Genomic DNA, 22,537 nt, shown 5'->3' with positions numbered 1-22,537 from the left:
CTTGTTCTTGATAGTATCTGCACAACCAGTCCTATATCCACCTTTTATCCCTTATACTTTACCCACCTTCTACTCTCTCTTTGCTAATGTTATATATCTGAGACCTATGTGTAATTTCAGGTGTGAGAATATGCATGTATGTGTGCATGTGCAGACACATGCATATGCATATATATGTGTGTATATATATAATTCTTCTTAATTTTCTTTATTGTTCTCCTATTTACCACATGTTAATAATATATTATGGTCGCCATTTTGAGATGTTAATATACTTTTTATAATTAAACTCCTCTATAGATCCCTTGAGAAAGGTCTCTGACAGGACCGAAACGTTGGGACACTCCATGGCCTACAAATATGTGATTTGTGCTCAAATTTCAATTATGGCGCGACCAATTATATATTTACAAATTTTGTGAAAACTTTTTTGTACTTATAATAAATTTGCAAAGCAAAAGTGAATGGTGTGCCGTGGATTATCTCAATATATTCTACGACTGAAGTCCTCTACGAGCACCCACCATTATACTCAGGTGTGCGGACTCCACATTTTTCCTTAAATTGTTCTTCACGTCTGACATTAATGAGCATGAAATCACGTTCTTGGATCTGACTGTTGCTGTGGGGACAGATAAGAAGATCACCACAAATCTGCTCCGCAAGCAGACTGCTACCAACAGCCTGCTGAGGTGGGATAGAGGGCATCCCCTAGCCCTCAGGAGTGGCATCCCCAAGGGCCAATATCTGAGGGCTAGGAAGAATAGCTCAGAAATGAGGGATTTTAAGGTGGCCGCAAACGATCTGAGGACTCGGTTCATGTGCAGAGGTTATCCTCAACATACTTTCAAAAGAGCATACAATCACTCTATGAGTATTAGCCGTGATCAATTACTGGTCCCCAAGCAAAGGTTGCATGGTCAGAACACTCCAAGGATTATAGCCACGTATGATAAAGCGGAGAAACAGGTACGTGAGATCCTTCAGAGACACTGGCCCATTTTACAGTCAGATCCGGACATTGGTGAGTTAGTGTTAGACCGTCCCCTTATCACATATCGGCGCAGTTCAAATATACGCGACCGCCTGGTTCATAGCACTTACCTACACCCAACACCTGATACATGGCTAAAAAATACACTAACTGGGACCTTTCCATGTGGAGCATGTGTTATCTGTGGCAATATTATGAAAGGGACATTCTTCACTAGTCGTGTGACTAAGGAAAGATTTTCCATCAGATCTTTCATCAGATGCACATCAGTGGGAGTTGTGTATTTATTGACTTGTCAATGTGGTGTGCAATATGTGGGTAAGACCAGACGTGAGGTGAGGAGACGTATTGGCGAACACCTACTCGACATTAAAAATAACCGTGACACATCTGTGGCACGCCATGTTTGTGATCATCATGGCGGTAAACTACAACTCCCAGCATGCAAAGACTGCCTATAGCTATCAGCCTACAGCAGGGCATGGTGGGAGTTGTAGTTTTGCAACAGCTGGAGAGCCGCAGTTTGCCTATCACTGCCCTAAGGGATTAAATGAGGCCGTCTCATTTTCCTGCTTTATCTAGGACAGTGAGGATGAACCTTTTACAGAGTGCCCAAACTGCAACCCAAAACCCACTTATTTATCGCAAAGTGCCAACACAGCAATTTAATCTGAACACTACAGTGCAATATAGTATATCTTCCATGTACTTTACCTAGAATAGCTTGCCTACATTCAATGCGCTGCCTGTGCTGTTCATAGTGCGCCCTGTGTTGATGAATGGCAGGAAAAGTCTAAGGCATATTGGTACAACTTAGACTTTTTCCAGTCCGCGGGCGCCCACAGAGAGGGCTCTGAGTGCCACCTCCGGCACCTGTGTCATAGGTTCGCCATCACTGATCTAGGAGGTCATGGGGCGGCAGATATGGTCCTGATGTGTATCAGCCCATCACTTTGTCATTACTAGAGACTCCGGTCGTGACATATGCAGTGTGTGATTTTAAGTATGATATCATCCCGTATCATTTATGGGGTGGTACACTCCATGTTAGTTGTCTTCTCCATTATGTATGGCAGTTTGTTGCTTAATTTGATTATTACATCGTGTTACTTCTCTTACATTGGCCTCCGTTATATATCCTGATTATTACAGCGATGTCACTCGATACTACATACCGCATATGAGTGTTCCCCCATACATTTAAGCATACTAACGGAGCCAGGGAGAGTTGCGGCTGGAGGACCCCGGATTTCCTTGTGTCCGTCCACCACCAGGCGCAGCTCCCCGCCTCTCCCATTGAAGTGAATGGGAGCGCGTCGCGCATGCGCTGCCACCGCTCCCATTAATTTCTATAGGGCCGGCGGAAATACCCGAGCCAGCGCTCGGTTATTTTCGGCTGCTCCATAGAAATGAATGGAAGGCGGCCGTGCATGCGCAGTGCGCCCTCCTCAAATTTCTCTGCTCCGTTCTCCTTGTAGGTGCACCTATCAGACAATGGGGGCGTATACTAGCGATATGCCCCCATTGTCTTAGATGGGATAACCCCTTTAAGGTACATGTTTCTTGATGCAGTTATGAAAGCAAAATCAGGAGTGCAACATAAACAATAGTGTCAGCAATTTGATCTACAGTCCTGAGGGATCTTGACCAGATGGAATAGCCTTCAGTCCCCACACACATCAATGTGCACTGGACATCCAAGACCCTGTCACCGGTTCTCCTTACCTAGACCACTTCTGGTAGGTACTAACCACTGAATACCGGGAACACCCTACAACAATGGGTCTGGGCATCTCCAAAAAGGCCAGTCATCTCGCCACAGAAATGTTATGAATTGAGTGTTTACCTGCTGACAAATGCATCACAACCAATGACAGACACCATTGTCACAAGATAATCAATGTTGTTCACTTCGCCTGACAGATCAGTGATTTTAATGTTTGAACCAGCAATATTATAAATGTCAAATAATTAGAATTATAATTTACATGTCTCTCTCTTCAGCTATGCCATCTTGTAGGCTGAGTGACTCCACACTAGTAATGGATCCTGACACGGAGAGATCTGTCACATGTTATGTGAACGGCTTCTATCCAGAAAGTGTGGAAATACAATGGCTGAAGTACAGTAAAGCTTCCTCCAAACAATCTGAACTGAATAGCCAGACCTACACCAGTGAGCCTGTCCAGAACCACGATGGGACCTACAATGTGACCAGTGTCCTGTTTACGAGACCTGTGAGCAGAGATGAGGACGGAGACGTGTATTCCTGTGTAGTCTCCCACAGGTCGCTGACAGATGGTCTGACATCTAATGTTACTCTCTCAGTGAAATCTATTATAAGTAAGTATCTAAGTCATTAGGAATGTTCTTGTAATGCACATTACACCAACCTTTATGGCCACTGAACATTAACCTCCTAAAGGCTCATTCACACTCTCAAGAATGTTACTTGCATTTTTAACCCCTTAAGCCTCATGCACACGGCCGTTGTTTGGGTCCGCATCCGGGCCGCCGTTTTTGCAGCTCGGATCCGGACCCATTAAATTCAATGGGGCCGCGAAGGATGCGGATAGCACTCCGTGTGCTGTCCGCATCCGTTGCTCCGTTCCGTGGCCCCGCAAAAAAAGAAATAGAACATGTCCTATTCTTGTCCGTTTTTCAGACAAGAATAGGCATTTCAACAATGGGCCGCCGGTTCCGTTCCGCAAATTGCGGAAGGCAAATGGGCGGGTTCCATTTTTTGTGGATCCGCGGTTTGCAGACTGCAAATAAACTGCACGGTCGTGTGCATGAGGCCTTAGTGACATAATTAAATTTAAAGTCACAGAAAATAATGCACTATAGTAATAGATGCAAACATAACATATGGACTAAGCCCTCACTAATGATAAAATCTGAGACTCTTAGCCAATACATTTTGATCAAAATACATCTGTGCCCACCTACCCAGCGCCAAGATGGTCTCAGTTCAGGCGGGTAAGTATTCACTCAATAATATTGTAGGCGATAGGCGACCAACAGGAAATTGACGTTTCACTATTAAGGTGTCGTCGCTAAAATATAACTTTTTTTCTAATAGTTTAAAAACGTGGGTATTTTCAACTTAATGTGTGGATAAAAACATATAGAGCGTCCTAGGTGGCGTAACTACCAGGTGTGAGTATATTGTCAGCCACTCAGACCCAAACCTAGGACTGTGTATATTACAAAGGGAGTATATAGGTGACTGGAAGTGAGGGGGTGGAATTGTTGCAGTGAGCGCTCCTCCACCTACATCTCCACTACAAATAGGAAAAAGAGGCTACAATTTGCACGAGCTCACCAAAATTGGACTGTTGAAGACTGAAAAAATATGGACTTACCTCTGCATCGCCGGACTTGGGAATAAAGATGGCAGATCGCATGTGTTCGTCGGCGAACACTGCGAACTGGCCATCACTGATCACCAATACGCCTTTTTATGGTGGTCACTAGGGGGCCTTAGGCTGGTGCAGCACGCCAGACCTGCAGGGTATTTGCGACAGTGAGGTCACGGTATGGGCAATCGAGGGTTACTCACTTTTCTGAGGAGAACCCTGGGCAGGCATGCAACAGTGAAAGAGAGGCAGACACTAGTTCCTCTGGGGCACACTCTGTAGATAGGGACCAGGCCTGATGGTATGTGAGGTGCCCTGGATGTAGTAGGTGTTTAGAGTGCCTTAGGTAAGGTCCCTTTAAGGATCGTGACGCCAGTGCCTGTAACGGTGGCACACCGGTTTGCAGGAGGATTAAATGAGTACACAGTTGGTGAACCAAATGTCGCTTTACTTGATGAAACAGTCCAACTTTGTACATGTAGTTACAGTAGATGTTAATGCAGTCCTTTACAGTTCCAAATACACAGTAGGTTTATGTCACAGCAGGTTTCTATCTTGCAAGATACTTGGAGGGTATATAGTTAATGCTTTGCAGTGCAATGCTGCTCTATCCCCACAGCTATTCTAGCTGGCTGGATGCCAAGGCCCGGATGCCTAATTGCTGGCTTAAATCCTTGGTGTATCAATTCCTTCCTCCAGTATTGGCACTTGCCTAGGTTACAATACCTTCTTTTCCTAGCTGTCTTCACTGCTGGATGGGAAAGGTGGCTGCAGGTTTCTCCCAGGAGGTCCTCTCCTACTACTGGGGTATCTCAACTGAGCTATCCTTAGCCTCAGGAGCTTCAGGCTGACGAGGTAACTCCTCTAGTCCCCTGGAATACACTGCCCCTCCCCTGTCTGGGCCTGAACATTTATACTAAGGGCTCCCTATCTCCCCCTAGTGTCTGGAATGTTTAATTACACCCAACTAGGCCTGATAAGCATTAACAGGGGAACTATACCAATGCAAAAAACACACAGGAAATATATTACAATGCATGGATAAAGATAACATCACTGTCCCTTGTGAGCAGAAGTAACACGTTACCCAATTGACCCTTGTGTAGTGCCCACTCCTACCTAGTGGGACACTACATACCCCCCCACACTATGACGTTGCCCGTCCTCGGCGCAACATGGAGGGTCCGCCCATCTGGAAGCGGCAATCTGAAAGAAATGAGAACATGCATATACAGCAATCACCACATTAACAATATAAAAATTGACAAATAGTGTCACTGAAAGGAGTGGTGAAAGGGGCATCGTTCTCTTCTCTCAGGATATGTAAAGGAACAGGGGTGCTGACCTGGTGCAGCGTATCAATAAACCAGGATAGTCCATTATAAAACTTTAACTGTAAACAGTCCATAAGAATGCAAACCAACAAAAGTCCTGGGAGGCTCAAAGGCATATAAATGAGTCCGTACCCCGGCTTGCAAAGGGTCAAACAGGGGTTTCCCGTGAGGGGCTACTTGGGCTCCTAATGTAGTCTCCAAACCTCACAGGTGGGTGCCCCCTGGTAGAACGGGTGGACCTCCTTACTGGCAGGGGTTCTTCCTGCCTGGATTCAGGAAGGTCAGAGGAGCCCACCGCCTCTGGAGCTACTTCAGGAGCTCTCTGGGATAAGGTGTCCTGAGGCTGAGGGCTAACAGGAACAGGAGCAGGAACCATTAAGTTCAACCAGGGCGTGAGGAACCAGTGGAGCGGCTCTTTGTCATGAACTAAGTTCTCCACAGCCTGCATAGGGTCCATAGGTGGAGCCGGCAACTCCTCTTCAGAAGGCTCAGGCTCTATATCCTCTGCCGCTGGTTCTCCTTCTATACAAGGCTTGAGACGGTTCCTGTGAACGATTTGGGAACCTTTTCCTTCTCTGGAGACTTGATAAATGTGTGCTGCAGCATTGGGGATGGCAGTAATAATATAGGGAATCCTTTCCCATTTGCTGTCCAACTTGCTGGTCCGGTGGTTGTTTTTCAACCACACCTTGTCTCCAAGAGCCAGGGGTTCCGCATGGGCAGCCTGGTCATAGTCTTTTTGCTGCCTTTCTCGAACAGTCTCCATACGTTCCTGGACGATCTCCTTAGCATTGAGGAGACGCCTTTGGTGTTCCACTACCCAATCCGTCCTGGGCAGTGGGTTAATCACATCCGGTACTTGCACACCCAGGGAGTGATCCGCAGGCAATCTCCCTTGTCGGCCAAACATCAAATAGAACGGGGTGTAACCGGTGGAACAATGGATGGTGTTGTTGTAAGTGTACATGAGCTGCGGCAACAGAGTAGGCCAGTCACCCCTCGTCTCAGGGGGTACTGCTCTCAGCATTTCAATGAGAGTCTTATTCATTTTTTCACAGAGTCCGTTACCTTGCGGATGATAGGCAGTGGTCCGGACTTTCTGGCAGTTATGCAGCAGGCACATCTCATGAAACAGCTGTGACTCAAACGCAGACCCTTGGTCAGTGAGGACCTTTTCTGGGCAGCCGTAGGGCAGTAGAAAATGCTTCCAGAACGCCTCCGATGTGGTCTTGGCTGTTAGGTCTCTCACAGGCACTGCTACGACAAACTTGGTGAAGTGATCAATAATAGTCATGGCATACGTATACCCTGAGCGACTCGGCTCCAACTTCACATGGTCAATAGCAACAAGTTCTAAAGGAGCTGTACTTACGATAGGATGGAGAGGCGCCCTCTGGTCATGGCGTTCAGTTCGCCCCACAGCACAGGCAGTGCACTCTCGGCACCATTTCTCAATATCTTCTCTCATCCCAATCCAATAGAATCTTCTGCGAATGGTGGCCTCAGTCTTCTGTACACCGAAGTGTCCGGACTGGTTGTGATACATATCCAGCACCAGGCTGGCATCCCGACGTGGCAGGAGAATTTGGTACACTCTATCACAGGACACTGGATCCAGACTCCTTCTGAGCAACAGGCCTCTTTGAAGGAATAGTTGGTGGCGATGTCTCCACAGTCTCGCTAGTTCTGGGTCTGCACTCTTCCTGCGGATTCTCTCAGGGATTTTCCCACTGGTAAGGAAGTCGAGCAGTTCACCGAGGACTCTACTTTCGGACTGGAGCTTAATCCATCTTTCTTGATCGCCTCTGGACTCAGGACCATCTGATGAGGGAGGATCAGCAGCAGGGAGATCTTCAGTACGGATATTATCCTGCTGGGCAAATTTATTGTAGAACGCTGGCATTTCCACTTCTTCCCAGGCATCTTTTAGTTCATCTGGGGCCTCTGTAGTGGGAAGCCGCGACAGAGCATCAGCGTTCTCGTTGGAGCGGCCTGCCCGGTATTTCACAGTAAAGTCGTAGTTGGCAAGGCGGGAGGCCCATCTTTGCTCCAGTGCCCCTAATTTGGCTGTATTCAGATGCGCCAGGGGATTATTGTCCGTGAAGGCAACAAATGGTGTGGCAGCGAGATAGTCTTTAAACTTTTCGGTCACAGCCCACACTAAGGCAAGAAACTCCAGCTTGAAAGAACTGTAATTCTGGTCGTTCTTTTCAGCTCCCTTCAGGGATCTGCTGGCGTAGGCAATTACCCTTTCTTTGTTATCTTGCACTTGAGCCAACACCGCCCCCAGGCCTCTTTTACTGGCATCGGTGTAGAGGTGGAATGGCTTCTGATAATCTGGGTAACCCAGAACAGGAGGTTCAGTCAACTTCTTCTTTAGGAGTTGAAAGGCAATTTCTCGGTCCTCGTTCCATTCAACAGGAATAGGAGTTTTTGGGCTCTTCTTGGATGCCCCCTCAGGAGTTCCTGGATGGGATCCGCAATTTGTGCAAAATGCGGGATGAAACGCCTGTAATACCCTGCAAAACTGAGAAAGCTTCTCACCTCTTTTACGGTCGTAGGAGTAGGCCAGTTGCGGACAGCAGCAAGTTTATCGGGGTCAGGCTGTACTCCTTCGGCACTGACAACATGCCCGAGATATTTGACGGCTGGTTTCAGCAGGTGGCACTTGGATGGCTTGATTATGAGGCCATATTTAGTAAGAACTTGAAACACCTCACCCAGGTGCTTTAAATGGTCCTCATACGTCTTGGAGTATATAATGACGTCATCCAGGTATAATAGTACAGTCTCAAAATTCCTGTGGCCTAAACAACGTTCCATCAGCCTCTGGAACGTTCCTGGAGCGTTACACAGTCCAAATGGCATATAATTGAATTCAAACAGGCCCACAGGTGTAGTGAAAGCAGTCTTTTCTCTGTCTTCTGGGGCCATGGGTACTTGCCAGTACCCACTGGTTAAGTCCAAGGTAGAGAAATAGGTTGATGACCCCAGGGCAGTCAAGGACTCTTCAATGCATGGCAATGGATATGCGTCTTTGTGGGTGATTTGATTAATTTTCCTGTAATCCACGCAGAACCTTATGCTGCCATCTTTGTTTCGGACAAGAACTAGGGGCACAGCCCAGGGACTATGACTGTCCCGGATTATATTAGAATCTTTCATCTCTTGTATCATTTCTTTCACAGACTGATAGGTAGTAGGTGGTATGGGTCTGTATCTCTCCTTAATAGGAGGATGAGAGCCAGTGGGTATGGTGTGTCTGATTACACTGACCTCTCCGTAGACCGTGGAGTGTTTGCTGAAATGAAAGCCTGGTGGTGCTCCTTCACCAGCTTCAGGACTCCCTCTATTTGCTCCTTTGGGGTGGATTTGTTCCCCACATGTAGTTCTTCCCACCAGGATGTCGTAGGGAGGCTGCTGCTCTGTGTGGTCTGGAACGCCTCTGTGGCAGGCAGACGGATCACATCCTGGAAAGACACCTGAAAAAGCTGAGCAACGGGGCAGTGTTTAAGGAGAGTAACGGGATGATCACCAAAGTTAATTAAACGGACAGGCACTTTACCTTGAGACACGGTCACCAGACTCTTGGCTGTCCGTATGAAGGGATGATTTTCAATGGGAATAGGTTCCACTAGGGCTTGATAGTCCTGGCCCTGGATCCCTAACACAGCACGGCACCACAGGATGATCTGGGAATTTGGAGGCAGAATTACCGGCCGGTTATCCCGGATGCGGACAGTACAAATTTCTCCCTTCTTGTTGGCGAACCTTTGTTGAGCACACAGCACACTAATAGTCTTTTGAATAACTTTTCTGGAAGCAGGTGAGGCTGAAGATATAGTTTGATTTAAGGCGTCAAGCACTTCGAGTAACAATTTTTTAGATTGTTAGTCCCCAAGATCACAGGGTGTCCTCCTTTATCTCCTGCTTGTACCACAATTACGCCTTGCTGTGGCAGGGTGGCTTCTCCCACCTGAAGGGTAGGTTCCCAATACCCGTGCACTTTCACTGGCTTACCGTTGCTGGCAATGATATCTAGCCAGGACTCTGGTGGCTGAGTGAGGAGACTTGGATCCCAGAACTTGTCAAAGGCAGGCCGTTGAATGGTGGTGACCTGTGACCCAGTGTCCAACAGGGCTTCAAAGGGTATCCCGTTGATACATATATACATTTTTGGACGGGATCCTACATACTTAGGCATCCAGCTTGGATCCTTTGGACCTACTGTTCTACCTCCCGAGGGGCGGTCCTCTGCCTCAGCGGTTGCCCGTTTAACTGCCAGCACATTGATTCAGTATGTCCATATTTCTTGCAGTGGTGGCAGACAGGCTGTTTTCTACTTCTGGGCCGGTAACTCGGTTGCCTATCAGGTTCTTTTGGATATACATCCCTATAGGCAGGTGGGAGCCTTGGAGAAAAAGGGCCTTCATCTTCCAGTAACAATGGTCTCTCCCACTCCTCGATTTTCTTACACATCTTCTCTAAGCTTAGAGTAAGATGGTTCACTTGCTCCATTAGTGCTGCCACTACCTCGGTGACTGGAGCCTGGGTGGCCTGACTGACTCCTGCAGGCCCCACATTAACAGTCTTTGGCTGACAAGCCTGAGGTTCAGGGAAGGCTGCTGGCCCTGGAGCAGGGTTCTGGCCTAGTATATTGATGGCCAATTCCTTAAAATCCAAAAATGTACAGTGGGGGTGTTGAGCTGACAACATCCGTAGCTGGCCCTTTAAATGCTCAGTGCTTATGCCCGCAATGAATTGCTCTCTAAGAGTCCGGTCCTGGTCCTCAGCTTCCTTAGGATCCACTTGGACTACAGCTCTCAGTGTCTCTTGTAAGGATAGGGCAAAATCGCGGAGCGACTCTCCAGGCTGCTGCTTTCTGCTGAAGAAACGCATTTTAACTTCTGACACCGTTCTGGCCTCAAATGTGGTGCCCAAACGGTCAAAAATCAGCTCCAGGCTACTCTTCTCAGAGCGGGGCCATGACATGACTTCCCTGCGGGCGGCCCCTTCTAACTGAGCAAGGAGGATCTCTATTTGTTGTTAGTCAGTTACGGGATAAAGCCGGAACAAGGCCAGTATCTGCTCCCTAAAGTCTTTTAACTTGTGGGCCTCCCCTGAATAACGTGGGAACCAGGGGGCCCCAAAATAGTACGGCATGGTTAACGGCATCAGGCTTGGCGGTGCAGCGGCGGCAGGGGCCCTATAGTCGGCTGTGGGTACCTCAGAAGGCACGACTGGGGCCGCTTGCCCGATTTCCTCAGGTGTGGACATGGCGTTAATATATGGGTATGGCCCTTTAAATGTAGCGGAGCGGCAATGGTAATAACTTTTTCTAAGTAAAGTCTTTGATCACTAAGGGGATACTCTCCGGTGCCCTGACAGGGGTCGGGAATGTTCCGGTACGGTAATCGGAAGGGCCGGCAAAAGTTTAAAGTCTGTACTTACTCCGGTGATGCTCGCTCCAGATCTCGCGAGAAGCGTGGCTACGGGCGCTGAGTGTCCTGCGTACAGCGTCAGCAGGTGGGTGCGGTCTCTCGTAGCTCCAGGACTCAGGTAGGCGGCACCTTTTCTTCCAGACAGGGCGGCGTTCTTCCTCCTTGTTTCGCGCCAAAGTCCTCTTTTTCGCGCCAAACGGGTCCCACAAGATTCAGGTTAGGTGGGCAAAATCGCTGTCTATTCACTGACAGCAAGCGGTGGCTTAAATAAGCAGCAAACAGTCCAGACAATATAACACACCGCAAATTATTACAGTTCACTTTGGCCCAGCAATTTTCAATAAAACAATTAGGGCTTGGTCACTTTAAGGCAAATAATGGCACACAGTTTTTGTATCCGCAATGGCGCAGGAATGATCGTATCCTGTTCGTGACGCCAATTTATGCAGCACGCCAGACCTGCAGGGTATTTGCAACAGTGAGGTCACGGTATGGGCAATCGAGGGTTACTCACTTTTCTGAGGAGAACCCTGGGCAGGCATGCAACAGTGAAAGAGAGGCAGACACTAGTTCCTCTGGGGCACACTCTGTAGATAGGGACCAGGCCTGATGGTATGTGAGGTGCCCTGGATGTAGTAGGTGTTAAGAGTGCTTTAGGTAAGGTCCCTTTAAGGATCGTGACGCCAGTGCCTGTAACGGCGGCACACCGGTTTGCAGGAGGATTAAATGAGTACACAGTTGGTGAACCAAACGTCGCTTTACTTGATGAAACAGTCCAACTTTGTACATGTAGTTACAGTAGATGTTAATGCAGTCCTTTACAGTACAAAATGCACAGCAGGTTTATGTCACAGCAGGTTTCTATCTTGCAAGATACTTGGAGGGTATATAGTTAATGCTTTGCAGTGCAATGCTGCTCTATCCCCACAGCTATTCTAGCTGGCTGGATCCCAAGGCCCGGATGCCTAATTGCTGGCTTAAATCCTTGGTGTATCAATTCCTTCCTCCAGTATTGGCACTTGCCTAGGTTACAATACCTTATTTTCCTAGCTGTCTTCACTGCTGGATGGGAAAGGTGGCTGCAGGTTTCTCCCAGGAGGTCCTCTCCTACTACTGGGGTATCTCAACTGAGCTATCCTTAGCCTCAGGAGCTTCAGGCTGACTAGGTGACTCCTCTAGTCCCCTGGAATACACTGCCCCTCCCCTGTCTGGGCCTGAACATTTATACTAGGGGCTCCCTATTATTTTACTATGCATTCTGTATTCAGAATGCTATTATTTTCCCTTATACCCATGTTAGAAGGGAAAATAATACAATCTACACAACACCGATCCCAAACCCGAACTTCTGTGAAGAAGTCCGGGTTCGGGTCTGGGTACCAAACATGCCGATTTTTCTCACGTGCGTGCAAAACGCATTAAAACGTTTTGCAGTCGCGGGGAAAAATCATGCATTTTCCCACAACGCAACCGCATCTGTTCCCGCATGTCACCCGCAACGCCCGTGTAAACCCAGCCTTAGGGTTTAAATCACTTGCAAGTCAATTTATGCTGCAGACATTCAGCAAGGATTTCACCCTTTGCAATACAGGGGGTTAAATCCATAGCTAAGGTGCAACAAAATCTGCAACAAATCTGCAGCGTCCTTTCCAATGCAGAAACCCACTACTAAGCGCGCCTCTTTTTTGGAGCAAAAAAAACAAAAACAAAACAGGCGTATTGGCAAAGTCTGTCTTCAGTTTATGCCTCATTTATTATTCTTTCATAAATCTGGTTTGTCTTTTTTTAGTTTAAGTCTGACATCTAGCAGTCGTTTTCTTGTAAGATAGATTCAAATTCACTAAACTGGTCTAAATAGTATGCGCATATAAAAAGTGACGCAAGTGAGCTGAACTTTGGCGCACATCTCAATGAACGTAGGCAAACTCACCACTCAAAACAGAGACAGAAAAGTATGCAGGCCCTGGGGTGAAGTAGACAAGACAAAATCTGGCGCAAAATAAGGAGCACCTATATAAACAGGACAGAAATGAGACGCAAAAGTTAGAAAACTTCTGAATTTGTCTTAATACTCAAATTGGTGCAACAGGTGCAAATGCCTCCAAAACAGGCGCAAAAACTGTTGGTAAATGATTAATTGAAAAATAAAACAGTTGGAAACAGACGGCGACACTTTAGTAAATGTGTTCCAGAAATCCACTACATGTAGCCGTACCCTAATGTTTGATAACTCATATAGGAGGTCATCCCATGGATTTACTGGTAGAGACATAACTGTAAATCCAACCTAAAGACCTTAAGTCTCTGGAGCGGTTTTACATTTTTAATACAGTAGATCCACTCACGGCTTCAATTAGGCTAATCCTCGAGCAAGGGTAAGGCCTAGTTCACACTTCAGTTATTTGGTCAGTTATTTCCATCAGTTATTGTGAGCCAAAACCAGCAGTGAAGCCTCCACAGAGATCAGGTGTAATGTGAAGATCTGCACCTGTTCTGTGTTTTTGACCCGCCCCTGATTTTGGCTCACAATAACTGATGGAAATAACTGACCAAATAACTGAAGTGTGAAGTCAGCCTAAGGCCTCTTGCACACGACCGTACACCCTCCGAGATATACGGTCCATGAGCGGGCCATAGTTCCCGGAGCGGCATTGATCGTACGCACAACATCATAGATTACAACGATGCTGTGCACGTCAGGCCGCCCTGTGCGACTATTGTCCCGTACTCATAGGATTGTATGACAATAGCCCCGCAGGTGGCCCGACGTGCACAGCATCGTTGTAATTTATTATGTTGTGTGCTCCTGTGCGCACGATCAATGCCGCTCCAGGACATATGGCCCGCTCACGGACCGTTTGTCACGGGGGGCATACGCTTGTGTGCAAGGGCCCTAACAGTGTCTACATAGAAACTGTGCCAAGAAAAAATGTGCATTGAAATGGCACGGAAATAACCTACAGCTGTATGAACAGCGATGGAAAACATTGGGAGGTGGAAATCCACGCACTGAGGGCTTAATGCTTAAAATTTCTGCCACAGTTGTGCCAAGTGGTTTCTTCCACATAGACCTCTAGGGCAGTTGAGTAGATTACATTGCTTGTTTCACATGTAAAATCCCTTTCAACTGGAAATGGCTCAGGCTACTTTCAAACTAGCGTTTTTTGCGGATCCGTCATGGATATACTGATCCCCTAGGGGTCAAAGGGGTAAAACGTAACATTTAATAATGTATCTAAAAACGTGAAGCACTAACCCAGAGCAGTGGCGTCGCCAGGGGGGGGCCAGAGGGGGCCACGGCCCCCCCTACATCAAGCTGTGCCCCCCCATGTGCCCCCCCAACTAAAATGTCTCCCATTCATTGTTGGTGTATGCTGCGCTACGCTGCTGTGCACTGTGTAGGCACTAGGCAGCCGCAGCCCTACCGGACATCATCTTCACATCTGATGATCTGAGTCACCGACTCGGTGCAGTTGCGGTCTCACTTTCTAGTCTCCACCCACCGCCGCCGCGCGGCGTCCCCGGCTCCGCCCACAGCTCCGCCCCGGCCACGCCCCCAGCTCCGCCCCCGGCTCCAGGACCTGACCAGATTCATTCATCTACTGGCAGCAGCTGCTTAAAGTCATATTTTTTTTTTTTTCAACTTAAATTCCTTATAATGCGATATATTAATATATAGTGCTCTTACTCATTTTGGTTGGGTCGTTTCTTCAAAAAACAGACTTTTATAATATGTAAATGAGCTCTCTACCAGGCAAGTAAGGCAGTTACTTGCTGGTAGCAGCCGCATCCTCCTTTCATAAAGACGCCCCCTTCGCATGTTGGTTGACAGGGCCAGCGAACGCGCTCGTCTTCTGGCTGGCCCTGTCTGCGTTCAAAATCTGGTGCCTGCGCCGTACTGGTCTTCAGTCGGCGCAGGTGCACTGAGGGGACGACGCTCGCTCGGCCGCTCCATCCTCAATGCGCCTGCGCCGATGACGTTACATCTACACCCGGCGCAGGCGCACTGAGGAAGGAGCGGCCGAGCGAGCGTCCTCCTCTCAGTGCGCCTGCGCCGACTGAAGACTGGTACAGCGCAGGCGCCAGATTTTAAACGCAGACAGGGCCAGCCAGAAGACTAGCACGTTCGCTGGCCCTGTCAATCAACATGAGGAGGGGGCGTCTTTATGAAAGGAGGATGCGGCCGCCCTACCTGCTGGTAGAGAGCTCATTTACATATGATAAAAGTCAGTTTTTTGAAGAAACTACCCAACCAAAATGAGTAAGAGCACTATAATATATCGCATTATAAGGAATTTAAGTTGGCAAAAAAAAAAATATGACTTTAGTGGGGTGACAGAAGCCCTTTAAGCCAGCCAGGCCCAGACTAGAGAACAGACAGTGTGTGGCGTGGCGTGGCCCTACCCTACCGATACCGAACAGACTGGACTGAGCCTGACCTAGTGGAGACGGTGTGTAGCAGGTTAACTTAATAATAATAAGGTACAACTTACAAGTAGTGACTGAGTGGACTGACCTAGGCCTCTTTCACACTTGCGTTTGTCCGGATCCGGCGTGTACTCTACTTGCCGGAATTACACGCCGGATTCGGAAAAACGCAAGTGAACTGAAAGCATTTGAAGATGGATCCGTCTTCAAAATGCGTTCAGTGTTACTATGGCAGCCAGGACGCTATTAAAGTCCTGGTTGCCATAGTAGTAGTGGGGAGCGGTATACTTACAGTCCGTGCGGCTCCCGGGGCGCTCCAGAGTGACGTCAGAGCGCCCCATGCGCATGGATGACGTGCCATGCGATCACGTGATCCATGTGCGTGGGGCGCCCTGACGTCACTCTGGAGCGCCCCGGGAGCCGCACGGACGGTAAGTATACCGCTCCCCCGCTCTCCACTACACTTTACCATGGCTGCCAGGACTTTAGCGTCCCGGCAGCCATGGTAACCATTCATAAAAAGCTAAACGTCGGATCCGGCAATGCGCCGAAACGACGTTTAGCTTAAGGCCGGATCCGGATCAATGCCTTTCAATGGGCATTCATTCCGGATCCAGCCTTGCGGCAAGTCTGCAGGATTTTTGGCCGGAGCAAAAAGCGCAGCATGCTGGGGTATTTTCTCCGGCCAAAAAACGTTCTGGTCCGGAACTGAAGACATCCTGATGCATCCTGAACGGATTTCTCTCCATTCAGAATGCATTAGGATAAAACTGATCAGGAGTCTTCCGGCATAGAGCCCCGACGACGGAACTCTATGCCGGAAGAAAAGAACGCAAGTGTGAAAGAGCCCTAAGTCTCTTTCTATTCTAACTAGAGAGATTAGATCTGACTGAGTCTGAGAGGAGAGCTGGCTGGCGGCTGCCCCAGAATCTTCCTGATTTAAAAGTTAAAGGGGTTCTGCACTTTAATTTAACTGATGATCTATACTCTGGATAGATCATCAGCTTCTGATCGGCGGGGGTCAGACACCCGGGACCCCCGCCGATCAGCTGCTTGAGAAGGCACCGGCGCTCCAGTAGCGCCGCGGCCTTCTCACTGTTTACCGCCAGCCCACTGACGTCACGACTAGTATCAACTAGCGTGGACGCAGCTAAGCTCCATTCAAGGGACAGAGCTTAGCCGCGCTCAGGCTAGTTGATACTAGTTGTGATGTCAGTCAGTGAGAAGGCCGCGGTGCTGCTCGAGCGCGGCTGCCTTCTCAAACAGCTGATCGGCGGGGGTACCGGGTGTCTGACCCCTGCCGATCAGAAGCTGAAGATCTATCCAGAGTATAGATCATCTCAGTTAAATGAACGTGCAGAACCCCTTTAAAGTTACTGTCAGTGCAGCCTGGATGATTACAGTGTTCACTTCACCGTTTAGAGAAATCATGTTCAAATGTGAGCGGTGGGAGGGTGATCTGTGGTCTGTGGATGTCATTACACTGGTATACGGGGGGGGGGGGGGGATCTGTGGATGATACTCTTATAGTGTTATAGGGAGGGGGATCGGGGGTCTTTGGATGTCATGAGTCATTACACTGTTATGGGGGGGAGGGATCTGTGGATGATACCCTTATAGTGTTATAGGGAGGGGGATCGGGGTTTTTTGGATGTCATGACACTGTTACGGGGGGGGGGGAATCTGTAGATGACACTGTTATAGGGGGGGGGGAGATCTGTAAATGACACAGTTATGGGGGGGGGGGGATCTGTGCCACTCTGTGGATGACACTGTTAGACTCCCTTCAGACGTCCATAGCAGCGGCAATGTGCGGGTCCGCATTTTTTTTTCGGGAACGGAATTGTGGACCCGGAAGTGCGGGACCGCCTTTCCGTATCCGGCAGCACGTCGTGCTGCCCTATAGAAATTAATGGGTCCGCAATTCCGTTACGCAAATTTCGGATGTGTGAATGGGGCCTTATAGGAAGAGGGATCCCGATATGACACTGATATGGGGTGGATCTGTGGATGACACATAGCATGAGATGCTATAAACGGTATGTGTCATCCACAGATCCCCCTCCATAAGTGTCATCCACAGATCCCCCTCCATAAGTGTCATCCACAGATCCCCAGGCAGCTAGGAGATGTTGAAATCTGAGTGATTGGGGTTTTTCTTCCCTATTGCGGTTTTAGGTATTGGGTAAAGTATCGCAGCATTTCTAAGCGTACTTGTGTAAATGTATCGTTGTTATAGCTGCCCCCCTACTTTTGTCCTGGCCCCCAGTGTGCCCCCCCAAAATTTGAAAGCTAGAGACGCCACTGACCCAGAGAGCCTCTCGGACAAACTAACAGATAGACAGCCCTAATGGGCCTGGACACACAAACACTAAATGGTAACAAAGGCAGGAAGCAAACAAAAGGAACGTTCTCATCCATCAGATGCTGTAGACGTGGGTGGTGTAGTCACTTGGGTAGATGCAACCTTCCATGCGATAGACTGTATTGATGTGTTACCATACGGAGAAGATGCCAACGTATGAACCTCAGCAAAGACAGGAGACGGGAGCAAGGAATCCCTAGTACACCCTATAAGAGGTAAACCCCCGACGTGTCACGTTTCATTCAGCATGAACTCATCAGGGGAGATGTACATGAGTAATAGCAAGCTACTGATGGAGCTTACATTACCAAAAAACAAGGCTGAAGGGGAGGGTTATAGAAACAAGCAAACTCACCACTGCTGACAGCCGATTTGGATAGTATATATCCTGAGTCATATCTGGACTCCAGCAGGCATCACCCACTGGTGTGCCTGTGTTCAAGCTACTTGTGGTTTTTGGTGGCCATGGCTCCACTGACCTGGCCCCTTTTATACTTGTTGGACTATTTTTATATCACCTTTAACCACTGCTTGTTTGTTTCTATAATCCTCCTCTTCCACCGTTTTTTGGTAATGTAAGCTCGATCACTAGCTTGCTATTACTCATGTACATCTCCCCTGATGAGTTCATGCTGAATGAAACGTGACACGTTGGGAGTTTACCTCTTATAGGGTGTACTAGGGATTCCGCCCGAAATAGGGATAGGTATCCAGACGGGGACGCTCCTTGCGGGGAAAGTACCTCGTATAGGCAGGTAGGGTGATTTAGTCCCTGCCCCTTAACCAGGGTGCACTAGGGATTTCTTGCTCCCGTCTCCTGTCTTTGCTGAGGTTCATACGTTGGCATCTTCTCCGTATGGTAACACATCAATACAGTCTATCGCATGGAAGGTTGCATCTACCCAAGTGACTACACCACCCACCACGTCTACAGCATCTGATGGGTGAGAACGTTCCTTTTGTTTGCTTCCTGCCTTTGTTACCATTTAGTTTGTGTGTCCAGGCCCATTAGGGCTGTCTATTTGTTAGTTTGTCCGAGAGGCTCTCTGGGTTAGTGCTTCACCTTTTTAGATACATTATTAAATGTTAAGTTTTACCCCTTTGTCCCCTAGGAGGGGATCAGTATATTTTGTTATTTATTATTGGGAGTAATTTGTCAAGTTCACTCACTTGGCTTTATAGATTTTTATAGCCATGACGGATCCGTCTTAAACTCTATTGTAAGTTAATGGGAGACTAATAAGTTTTATCTATTGTGCCAGATTGTATCAGAGAAAACGGATCCGTCCCCATTAACTTACATTGTGTGCCAGAGCGGATGCATTTGGCGCCGCTTCGTCAGGCGGACAGCAAAACGCTGCAGGCATCTTCCAGAGCGGAATGGAGACTGAACGGAGCCGAACTGATGCATTTCTGACCGGATCCTTTTCCATTCAGAATGCATTAGGGCAAAACTGATCCGTTTTGGACCGCCTGTGAGAGTCCTGAACGGATCTCACAAACGGAAAGTCAAAACGCTAGTGTGAAAGTAGCCTTACATGTTCATGGATGGCTTCCTCCATAAAGAGGCAAGCATAAGTGTAGCCAAAGGTAGTAGGTCTGCTGTGGAATGTCCTACAAATCTAGTCAAAATCTGCTGCTGTACCTTGACGGTGGTGCAAAAGGGCTCAGTTGTGTTCCTGACCGGAATACATTGGCTAAAGTCTCAGTTTTTACCATCACCCTGAGGGATTGGCCGTTATTGTCAGTTGCATATCATTGTGGTGCACCTTTTGCAGTGATTTATGTCTTTGCATTATAACGGTTGAAAGCTGCAGGTGAAACCCGCAGCATAAACTGACATTTCTGAGATCTCATCCGCTTCACTTGTACAGTAAATGCTGTAGACTTTCTGCAGGAAATACCACTGCGCAGAATGCACTGCATTAAGGCCACATATGTTACCTGCGTAGCCACATTTCCTGTTTCAGAAGTTGTTTCTCCTTTTCACTTGTATATCTAGTTTTTTTTTTATCAGATAATTTGAATTCATTTTCCAAGAGGTAGAAATAAAATAGAAATATCATTGCACATACAAATTACAGTATGAGGTATACACAATCTCCTTTAATTGACATATATTGTCTCAGCAGTAATACACATTATGCATATTATCTAACAACGGTGCAAGATATCAATATGATTCTTATCAGTGAAGAATTGTAGCCATCATAACTTATTCACTCTTAAAACCCTCAACCCCCATCAACCTCAATGGGGCCTGGGGACTAAGCCAGTATTTAGCAATCAGTTTTCTAGCCTGGAAAAGCAGACGCTGCACTCCCAGACGATAATGACGGCTTTTAATGTCCAGTATTCCCTGTACACATGTCGCTGGATTAGCCGAGACCTCAATATTGTACGTGTCTTTAATAGTTACCAACACATCAGCCCAGAATTTATTAAGCTCTGCACAGTCCCAGAGCATGTGTAGCAAGGAAGCAGGACTCACTCCACACCGAGGACAGGATGCATCAGCTCTAACTCCTACCTTGAACAGAAATGCTGGAGTCCTATATACCCTGTGAACAAGAAACAGTTGAGACATGTGTTGGCCTCCACAAAGCGACAACTGAGGTGTCAATGTCAATATCGATTTCCATTGTTCCTCTGATATTGGTCCAACCTCCCCCTCCCATTTATACTTGACCACAAGTGTATTCTGTTTCACTGATTTCACAAATAGATTCCTATAAATGGATGAAAGTAATCCACTCGAGGAGTAACCCGTGAGGATTTGTTGGAACAGTAGAACAGTCAGACATTTAAGTGACATAGAGTTCGCCTGGGCCTGAAAGGCGTGTCGTAGCTGCAAAAACTGATAAAAGGCTGTGTGAGGAAGAGCAAACTCATTTCTAAGTTGCTCAAAGGACTTAAACTCGCCATCTTTCTGCAGCTGATATAATTTCACGCCCTTACGGTCCCAGGACGAAAACCCTTCTAGGCGAAATATTTCAGGCAATTGGGGATTCTTCCACACAGCAGTGACCTGGGTGAAGCCTTGTATAGACAGCAGAACACAACACCTCTGACAGACTTTATGTATCACACTGAGTGTAGGGTGTTCCACTATCTTATCAGAGAGACCACTATTTTCCAGCAAAGCTACCGGTGAGTCATGACCTATGATATACGGTATGCTATCAGCCAGGCAGACGCAACGTCCCCAGGGATCCTTCCCCACCCCTCAACTGCTGCAGCTGTGAAGATATAGAATATAGCCAGGAGTTGGGGATAGAGAGCCCCCTGCATCTTTTCCTCTCTGCAACGTATCTCGTCAGATCCTAGCTGTTTTTTTGTGCCAAATCAGATTCCTAAATAGTCTATCTATTCTAATAAAGACCCGGCGAGGTACCCAACTTATATCTAGTTTTAGTAAAAACTGCTCACTCATTACCCATTAGCCCAGGGGTCAGCAACCTCCGGCACTCCTGCTGTTATGAAAGTACAGTTCCCGGCGTGATCCAATCACTTCAATGGGAGTTCTGAGAAGAGCAGCACAAGTATGCATGGTGGGAGTTGTAGTTTTGCAACAGCTGCAGTGCCGGAGGTTGCCTACCACTACATTAGCCAGTTATATGCTATAGATATTAGGTTTAGCGAAACCTCATACCAGATATTATCCTTTATTGCTTTGATTAACTGTGTATTCCTTTCTTCTATTCTCTTTATTCCCTATAGGTCAACATATATTATGTATTTTTGGGGTTTGTATATTACTGGTACTGGTACTGGCAGTAATATTATACTATTGTATAAAAGGTAAGAACTTTACTTACTACTAGGAAAACCTTGTTATGTAAGGACTGGAATGGACTATGGCGCTCAGCAATACATCTTCACTTGACACCTACAAGAGATCTGAAATATTCATAAAGATATAATCAGAGGCTGCAGTCAAGTAGCATTTTTTCAAAAATATAGTTTATCTGCTTTTCCATGTGTTGTTTACTGTAAGGTAACAATTACTGGTACACCATACCTTTATTGTGCAGCTCAGTACAATTGCAATGATAAAAAATGTATCCACTCTACATTTTTTATAGAAGAGCAAAAATACTCCTCTTGCCATTTTTGACGAGTATTTTTAGTGATGGAGGAGTACAAAAGTTGCAGGAATTGAAATCAATAATACGTAGGCCTACATAATGTTAAGGGCTTGTTCACATCTGCGTTGGAGGCCTCGTTCGGGGGCTCCGTCACAGATTCTTGTCTGGTAAGGCTACTTTCACACTAGCGTTAATATTTTCCGGTATTGAGATCTGTCATAGGGTCTCAATACCGGAAAAAAACGCTTCAGTTTTGTCCCCATTTATTGTCAATGGGGACAAAACGTAACTGAATAGAACGGAAAGCTCCAAAATGCATTCTCTTCCGTTCTCATACCGGAGAGCACGCTGCGGTTTGCTTTCCATCTTGGGATGCGGAGCAAAACGTTTTCTCAGACACAATCTGACACAATAGAAAACTGATCCGTCCTCCACTGACTTTCAATGGAGTTCATGACGGATCCATCTTGGTTATGTTAAAGATAATACAAACGGATCCGTTAATAACGGATGCAGATTGTTGTATTA

The 22,537-nt window shown here is 47.2% G+C and overlaps 1 protein-coding gene across 2 annotated transcripts in view; it reads left to right on the top strand.

The window, feature by feature from the left end:
* Positions 1-22,537, top strand: part of LOC122920190 (natural cytotoxicity triggering receptor 3 ligand 1-like) — a 162,888-nt gene that overhangs the window by 122,621 nt on the left and 17,730 nt on the right. The window contains exons 3-4 of one of the 2 annotated variants that reach the window (XM_044269465.1): positions 2,999-3,337; positions 21,642-21,722. The exons of the other annotated variant lie outside the window; for it this stretch is intronic. Coding sequence (XP_044125400.1) covers positions 2,999-3,337; positions 21,642-21,722 — 420 coding nt within the window. The remainder of the gene's footprint in view (positions 1-2,998; positions 3,338-21,641; positions 21,723-22,537) is intronic. 2 annotated transcript variants of the gene reach the window in all.

Source organism: Bufo gargarizans, chromosome 10 (assembly GCF_014858855.1).
Source record: "Bufo gargarizans isolate SCDJY-AF-19 chromosome 10, ASM1485885v1, whole genome shotgun sequence".
Classification (NCBI taxonomy): domain Eukaryota; kingdom Metazoa; phylum Chordata; class Amphibia; order Anura; family Bufonidae; genus Bufo; species Bufo gargarizans.
This window is presented reverse-complemented; position numbering and strand designations above follow the sequence as displayed.